At 37.8% G+C, this 9,084-nt stretch overlaps 1 protein-coding gene across 1 annotated transcript in view; it reads right to left on the reverse strand.

Annotated features, from left to right (window-relative positions):
- Window positions 1–3,608, reverse strand: part of IL5RA (interleukin 5 receptor subunit alpha) — a 29,355-nt gene extending 25,747 nt beyond the window's left edge. Inside the window, exons 1-3 of the mRNA XM_027586289.1 lie at window positions 3,533–3,608; window positions 1,916–2,061; window positions 571–709 (exon numbers count right to left, since the gene is read on the reverse strand). Of these exons, the coding sequence (XP_027442090.1) occupies window positions 571–709; window positions 1,916–2,061; window positions 3,533–3,605 (358 nt within the window). The 5' untranslated portion in view covers window positions 3,606–3,608. The remainder of the gene's footprint in view (window positions 1–570; window positions 710–1,915; window positions 2,062–3,532) is intronic.
- Between the last annotated feature and the right edge of the window lie 5,476 nt (window positions 3,609–9,084).

Raw genomic sequence — 9,084 nt, forward strand, 5'->3', positions numbered from 1 at the left:
ATGTGCCAAATGAGTAACACAGCTCATGAATGGGTTTTGAGGAGGAAGAGACTCCTTCAGTGTACAGGATGAAGAGTAAAAGGGCTTTCTAGAGGAGGTACAACTTGATTTGGGCTTTGAAGTATGGAAAGGATTCAGAAAAGCAGGCAGAGAGGAATCCAAGAGAGCAAAGCCTCTGAGGCAAGAAAAAGCTTCTGTGTGTGGGTGGGGGCGGGGGGCGGTCAATGTTAGAAATCTGCGAAAAGCAGAGGAATCATGTTGGGTATGGTTAGAAAATGTCTTACAGCCCAATTATGAAAGACCTGATTGGCCTTAATTTTGCTGATGACCCTGTGACTTGGGAGCAGGGGAGTGAGAAGCATGAGCTATGTCTGCAGGGATGCACCAGATGGAATGGGGTGGGTTATGACGATAAGTGATCACAGCCTCGGTTAGGATGTTGATGAGGAGGAAGAATACTTAGCAGAAACTGCTGACGGACTATGAAAAAGAAAAGCCAGTTACTTTTCCAACTTTGCCTGATCTCCAAAGTCAGGAATACAATACAAGGCTGTTAGGAGCCTGCCTTACCCGGTGGGGCTTTAAGCTCAGCAGAAACCCAGTTGCTTGCCAGGAGGGAGTGGCCATTCCATGGGATGGTCTGCACACTTGCTGAAAAGCCTTGATGAAGAACGGTTACGCGTTTGCTTTCGGTGTTTCTGGTTTCATACTAAAAATAAACCCCACAAGTCATGATGCAGAAAAGGGAAAGAGCATTAAGAGAGCTATTTTAATCCAATAGGCATTTTCTTCCACTTTTTAAATGGCATGTAAATAAAATGCAGGGAAGTAGTTTGTATAGAAAAAAAATTAAGCACATGATTTTACAGGTACATATCTGCTTATCCCCAAACTCATCAAGTCAGGTAAATACGTACAGCTTTTTCCACACCATTCACACCTCAACGAAGTTGATTTTAAAAAATGAGCAAGTAAATAAATGACCCAATTCTAGCATTTGGGTGTTAAAAAAAACCATACAATAATATATAATAATTCCTCAATGATAGATGAACACATTCCTATAAAAACAAACAAAATACTACGATTAAGGCTCACATTCACTTCAGCCATCACCTCTAAAACCAGTCTCTTCCCCAGAGGTAATTTTCTAAGGGAAAATTCTCTAGAATTCCATATTGACTGAAAAAAATGGCTAATACTAATCGCTTCTCCCTTCATTTCATTTTACTGCACATCTCTTAGGTATCAGATGCTTTAACATAATCCCTGCAGTGGGAAACGGCAAAGCTGCGTCTCTGAGACGTACAGTGACTGGCCCAAGGTTGCTGAGGCAGGAAGTGACTACACCTGGATTCGAACCCCACTGCCTCCCATTTTATGCCACTGCTCTCTTCTCTATCCTTTTCTCTTTGCCTATTTTCAAGTATCAAATCCATTTTACCTTCAAAGTCCCTAAACGTTCTTTTCTTGGTGAAAGAATCGGAGCAAAGTTAAAAGGTTCTGTGCAGCTGTCGAATGCTAAGCAACATGCACAGCACTGGTTCATGGTCATTTCAACAGACACCCTACTCTGCTTGGAGCCTAACAGAAAACCCTTGGGTCGATTTTTTTTTTTTTTTTTTGGTAACTTAAAAGTTAATTTGATAGGGAAAATGCGGTCAAAGTTAAAAGTGACTCTAAAGGGCGCCTGGGTGGCTCATTTGGTTAAGCAACTGCCTTCGGCTCAGATCATGATCCTGGAGTCCCGGGATCGAGTCCCACATCAGGCTCCCTGCTCAGCAGGGAGTCTGCTTCTCCCTCTGACCCTCTTCCCTCTCGTGCTCTCTCTCTATCTCATTCTCTCTCTCAAATAAATAAATAAAATCTTTTTAAAAAAGTGACTCTAAAGACGACTGTCAGAATAAATACTTACATCATCTTCTTGAGGAGCATTTATTCTCACGTGATACCCTAGCTCGACATCCTTTGGCTCTTGATCAGGATTTGGTTCCCAGCGTAAAAGGACTTGGGCTAGACCAATAACTTTGATGGTGAAGTTGGCAGGTGGGAGAAGTAAAGCTGTTGATGAAAAGGAGCCCCATGATGTTCAATTGTACGGAGGCAGCACTTTTAAATTTTTCAAGGACTTTAGTGTGGAGTAAGGATCTTATTATTAGAGTGTATAATACTGAAATAATTTTGGAAAATTTCCTTTAAAAAACTTTTAACTCCTTATCTTTCTAACTTTGCCCAGGTATTTCCCTATAGCATATACAAGTTTTTACTGAAATATGAATATTTTAATATATCATTCCTTATAACTCTAGTTTTCAAACTGAGGGCCATTATCTATAAATTGGCTAGAAAAACTTACTGGTTTGTGGCTAGAATTTTTTTTTAATGACATGGAAGAAAATAGGATAGAAAATATCAGGGTCCATGAAACATAATTACTATTTCATGAACCTCTTATTTCCACTACATGAATGTACTTAAATATTTGTATTTGTACTGGTTCTTGATGTAAAATTAATTTCTTTCTCATTTTGATTCAAAGTCAAAACAATTTGTGAGCAAAACTACTTAGACTTTAATAGAAAAGAGGGTTTTTTTCTTTGAACCACTGTTTTCAAAATAAAAACTTTCCTTTAAGCACAGGTGAGCAAAAAGAGAAAAATTACCTCTAATCCTGCAACTGAGAATAGTGTTAATATGTGATATATTCATTATTTTTTGTCCTTGGCATATGTTGCTACAACTTGTTAAATTGTTTCCTAAAACTAGGACAATATTGTACACACCATTAGGAAACTGACTTTTATTCCTTTACTACATGGTTAAGATATTTCCATTGACCTTTAATTTTGAATAGCCTTCTATAACTCTGCGTCTATACTTGCCACATACTTGCTCTGTCTATAGCGCACTGTCCATTATGGTAGCCACTGGCCATATATGGCTATTTAAGTGTAAGTTAAACCAAATGTTCATTACCTTAGTTGCACGAACCATATTTCAACTACTCTGTAGTCACTTATGTATAATGTCTACTCCATTGCACAATGGGGATATAGAACAGTGTCCTTATCATAGAAAGTTCTCTTAGACAACACTACATATGGACCATATGATAACTTTCTTTTCTTAGGCTCTGTCCTTATACCATATCCATAGATCAACAAGTTTCTGAACTGAAGCGTAGTGGAAGTTTTTATTCTTTGGTTGTGAGGACTTGTAACCAACCCCTTGCATGCGAAGGCATTTCACATGCGGCTGCCAGCTCCAGCTCTATTCCATAGAGCCCGTACACCCACACTCAGAATATGATTTCCCAGTGTAGCATAAAATTGGCATTCCAGCCAACTTTGCTTTCTTAAAGTACAGCACATTGAAAACGTTTGTATTCTGAAAAGAGTAAATATTCTTCTTTTTAAAAAATCCATACATAATTTCCTAATTGAGGGATTATTTAGGAAAAAATAATGCTATCTTTTTTGTAATGTACTTTTTTTTTAAAGAAACACTACTGAATTTAATAGATGGTACCTACATTTTTTATCGGGAAGTAAGTCTGCTCTTGGTATCACCATAGCCCACAACAGAACCAGTAATGCAGGTGCCATGATAATCACATCCTACAGAAAACAGAAGGATGAAGATCCCAATCACCACCAGTTGCCATTTTTAAGAAAAACTGGAAGCTACCTTTTAATATAAAATGTAGTCCTTTTCCCATTTAACAGTTCTGAACTATCTGTTATGTGCTAGAAATATAAATATGAACAGATGTTGGGTTTTGTCTTTAAAATGTGGAGCCATAGTCTGAGGGGCAGGATGAAATGTAAATGAATAATTGTAGTCCAGTTAAACACTGTTGCAATAAAGGTGTGAATGGGGCACAGTAGGAGCCAAGAGACTTCTGAATTGAGAAGGATTAACTAGAGTTCTTTTTTTTTTTTAAGATTGATTTATTTAGAGGGAAAGAGAGAGAGAGAAAGAGGGAGGGGCAGAAGGAGAGGGGGAGAGAGAGTCCCAAGAAGACTTGGTGCTGAGCACAGAGCCCGATGCAGGGCTCGATCTCATGACCCCGAGATCAGGACCTGAGCCGGTCACTCAACCGATGGAGCCATCCAGGCGTCCCTTAACTAGAGTTCTTGACACACCAAGGGGAAAGGCAGTCCTGGTGGAATCCACAGCAAAGGTAAAGTCAGAAGAGCAGAAATTGAGTGGGTGAGGTTGGGTACTGAGTGGGAGACCAGAGCAGATCTTTGAAGAGTAAAAATTCTAGGCACTGTTATTCAGATTGAAAATAAGCATCATTCCAATTTTTCATTAACAAGTATTTAAATACGGGCCAACATGACAAGAAACTTTAAAACAATTTTAATGTGGGAAAGAGACACTTTGTATCACAAACCTGAAATATTATGGCACTTTAAGCTTTGGAGAGGTTAAATATGTTGATGAATCCAAATAGGGGCGGGCCATCAAAGGAATTAAAAACATAGTTACAGGCCTGAGGAAAATAAACACGGTCTTGCTACCTACTTGAAACAACTGGACAATGAAACTGAAGCTAGAGTAGTAATGTTATAATAACTCAGCATGGCAGTCTGGAAAGTGTGGTTGTTAACGTCAGCATCTTGTTGACACGTTGTCGAAGAAGGGAGTGGATCCCTTGTTGGGAATTATCGATTAGAAATCTTGAGGGTTTCAATATCTGAAGATATTGAAAGGCATTTTTCACATGGACTGGATTTTAAGGAACGAAGAATGTTCACAGCTTCTCCGTGTTGTGTTGTGTGCTCTTCTGGCTTTTACAAAGCAGTTCTTCCTTTTAGTTCTCATGCCCCACCCCCCCGCTTTGATTCAGTGCATGGTCCACATGGTTATTACCCAACTGGCAATGAAGAAAAGGAGTCTGAAAGCTTAAATAATTTTCCAAAGATCAAACAACTCGTAGAAAATGGAATTTGGACCCAATCTTGGATTTACCAACACCGAAGCCTGTGTTCTGTACTAATATAAATGACTTCTAGTTTTCAGTTTAAAAATTTATTTAAAAAGGGGCGCCCAGCTGTCTCAGTTGGAAGAGCATGTGATTCTTGGCCTCGGGGTCATGAGTTTGAGGCCCACATTGGGTATAGGGATTATGTAAAGTACAATATTTTTTTAAAATTTATGCAAATGGGCTGGTATTTAGCAAATATAATGGTAACCACAGAAAGACTTTTGGCCAAATGGCAAAAAAAAAAAAAAAATTCTTATTATTTTTTAGCTCACTATTTAACCAACTTATTACTTACCTTACTACTATCACTCTTAACTTTGTAATGAAATTAGTAAAATATCACAATATAGAAGGTAGCAACATCATACAAATCATTCAATTTCTTTTTCAAATAAGCTTAAGTATTGCTAATCAGAATTGTGCTACTTTTGATAAAAATAATTTTCTCTTACTCTGGTCCCACATTGTGTAGAAACAGAATTTTAAAAATGACAAGGACAATAAAAGCAGATATTTTAATACTCTAAAATTTTTCAACAAGAATGTTAAGGAGTTAAAGGGAAACATTAGTAATTTGCTGAACCTAAGAAGCAAAGATACAAAAAAAAAAAAAAAAACCCTTAACAAATAACAATAAAGACAGTTTCCTCTGCAAGAAGGTCATGTCTTTGAAACATCAGCATTTCCTGAAATGATGTTATATATGCTCTAACTTTGCACTAATGGTCATTAAGAGGAATTCTAGGTCAGGGAAAAAAAAATGCAAGATTGATATTCCCTAGTGACTTGTACTGACTGGCAAAGTAAATAGTATTTTATGACCAAACACTTATTTGTCCTTCGAAGTTAAGTAATCGAAGAGATAAAACTGTTGAATATCTAAGTGGGGGAATAATTGAGTATTTTACATAACCAAGCACCCTCCCGTAGAATTTGTTACGTATTCCGACATCATAGCTGCTGAAAATGGAATTATGTTTTGTATTCAGTCACTCAGAACTTTTTCAATGATTAATTTCTTTTTTGCTATAAAACAGCCATACAGTTTTTTTCACATCTCATTGTGATATTTTCCATTCAAAAAGGCGACACAACAAAATTAGGTGTCCTCTAGACGACACAAGATATTCAAATAGAAGTCAGAATATTAGTGAGACTGACAATTTTTTGTGAGCCAGATAAATTCCCTCCCGGACTGGGCATTACTGGAGCTTTGGCAGTTGACCCGTGTTTCCTCTAATCCTGGTCATTGTCTGCTCTGTTCCCTGAAAGCTCCTCCAGCCTTTGTCCATGATCCCTTATTATTTCTGGTCTCAGGCAGAACAATTACCACTGTTGGAAAAACAACCCAAATCTCTCTGGGCCATGTTTTTAATCCAAGGGTATATTGTTAAATAGATGTCAACTGTGCGACCTTTCACTGGACAAGAATAGAGCTAGCTACTTCTCTAGCTTAAAAAAATACATATCAAAATGACAATAGGATCAACTACTTCTCATGGCTACCAATTAAAATCTGCAAGAAAGATATCAAGTTGTTAAGATAACATTCAAACTAAGCAGAATAAAGCAAACATGGGCCTACTTACAGTCATCACAAAACAAACTCAGTTTCTTAGAGATATTATAGGCTACTTGTTCATGTGACATTTCGCTGAGTTTACCTAAAATTCCTTGAGTGCCCTCAAAGAATCTGCCTTCTGGTTAAGTGTTATATTGGAAATTTGGGAGAAAACAGGAGCACAACCTCTTGCACTATATATGTTTGTAGAAAGTTGGGTAAAGTTTTGGCAATTGGCAATGGATTTCCCCAGTGTTCCTAAGAATTGGTCAAATTCTACCGAAGTTCAGACTTAAGAATATTTTCCCCTTTTTTTTTTCTTTTCAACTTATTTTTTTTTTGCCTGGGGCATTTGTTTTATAACCAAAGCTGTATATGCAACCCTGTTTTTAGAGCATTTTTTGAGTCACTTTTGGTGACATCTAGTTCCAGACTCAACCTCAGTGCACAGAAATTGAAAAGCAACTGGGAGGATTCATGCTCTGTTAGGCTCTTAAAAGTAAAGAGTTTGCTTTTTTACTTCCTCTTTTTTTTTCCTGTACAGCGTAATCAGCAATAAAACTCATCTCTTGAGGGATGAAGAATAAATAAATAACCCAAGGTGTAAAATGCAAATGACACGTTTAGCATTTAGGTATATTGTATTACCCCCCAAATGAAAACCTGTGCAAGCTTCCTAAAAATATAAATAAGTGATAAGGACCATATATAATGCATGCAATTTTTTCTTACTATTCCTGGATTTTGGTCAACTTTCTGAAATAGTCATAAAATATAAGTCATGGATTCAAAATGTTGCCCTATACATTCATAAACAATCTTTAGCCAAGGTAGGAATGCTGCTTCATTGGGAAAATGAAGGAAGAAGGACTTTGCTGCTAATCTTCCAATGGTGGTTAAATGTCTCCCAGCTAATCCCACATGGTATGATTTGCCATCCCGCATCTGTGCTTCCCCCATTCCGGGGCATACCTGCCTCTGGTGATCCTCTTGTTTCCAACGACCGTGCTCAATATCAGAGGGCCAGGACCAGATCCATCCTGTCCGTGCATTTGGCTGCAGCCCCAGCACCTAGCACAGTGTCAGGCACAGAGCAGGTGCTAAACGTGCCTGGCCCTGTATAGAATAGAGGCAAATTAATATGCTACCCTTACCAAGTCCAGTTCTGCAGGGTAAAACCTAGCATGGGGATGAGATAGACCAGAGCACAGGAGGTGGGGGGGAATATTAATAAGCCTGGTCCGTTTGGGGGGTGTGTGTGATACATTTGGTACCTTGCCTAAAAATTTCCCCAAGTAGCATTTCACGTAATGAAAACAAATGAGGTGATTTGATTTCCAAATCTTCATTATGTTTTGAAAGGCAAACTTTTAACAAATAGCTACATACCTTAATATATCTTTCAATAACTACAAAAGAGGACGTAACCTTTCAGGCAAAATAAAAATTGTACCTGGTAATGAAATTTTTGGCATGATAATCCATTAAATTGAGTATCAAATACATTAATCAATATGGCTATAAAAGCGGTCACTTTTCACGTGTTTATGAATGTTAGGCTCATGGGGGTACTGAGGGATTTTTTTTTTAATTTTTCATTCAATTCATTTCTCCTGTATATATAAAATAAATTTATGTTGCTTTGGGTAAATAATTAACAAAACCAAGTGAGATTTCAGCTATTTATGTTTTAGATACTTCAAATTATTGTACATCTCGTATCAAGTCAAACAATCTTGAAAAATCCCAGAACTCCCAGGAGAGACAAAAAGCAGAATGCCTCCAGTTAGATGCAGTGCAATCATCTCCTTTTTGCTGTTGTTCCTTAATTTGTAGCTTTCTTAATTAACTCTCAAATGCCCTCACCAAGATATTTCATTAACTGCTACACCCTGTTTTCTAATCTCAGGTATTTTCTAAGAAATCTTGGCAGAGTATATATTTTCCTTTTAATCCCTAAAGTATCTGCAGCAATGGCAAACCAGTCCCCTATATAAGGGTCAACAAAAACCGTAGGTGTCTTGTTAATACGACTCACCTAGCCATGGATTTGCCCTCCTCAGTTACTTAGCTGAGTTACTAGGACACAAGAATAGAATGCTATACCCAGAATTGATATGACCTGTCTGATAGACGTTTTATAGCACCATTATTAGTTCTGCCCCTGCTAATTATAGTTAGGGTTTTGTTTCCCCTTTTTATTTAAAAATTTGCCATATATTTAGAAATCACTATTTCTCCCTTTCCCCATCCTCCCCCCCTTTCCCCATGTAATGAAATTCTTAGGAGGTGGAGCACTGGGTGATCTTAGAGAAAAAAAAAAAAAAAGGCATTTGCTCACTTTGCGATGAATCAGCCTTGGATCCCCACTTACTGAGAAGTGTGGTGGCCATGCCATCAGGAGCAGCTGCAAGGGCATTGAAAATGAATCTTATCTCTGGGTGTACTTTTTGACTTAGAGGCGGTTCTTCTTTACTGTTTCATCATCACAGCTGTAATGGTTACAAACTCACAGGCAGTTTGCTTTACC

Source organism: Zalophus californianus, chromosome 1 (genome assembly GCF_009762305.2).
Source record: "Zalophus californianus isolate mZalCal1 chromosome 1, mZalCal1.pri.v2, whole genome shotgun sequence".
In the NCBI taxonomy this organism is placed as follows: Eukaryota; Metazoa; Chordata; class Mammalia; order Carnivora; family Otariidae; genus Zalophus; species Zalophus californianus.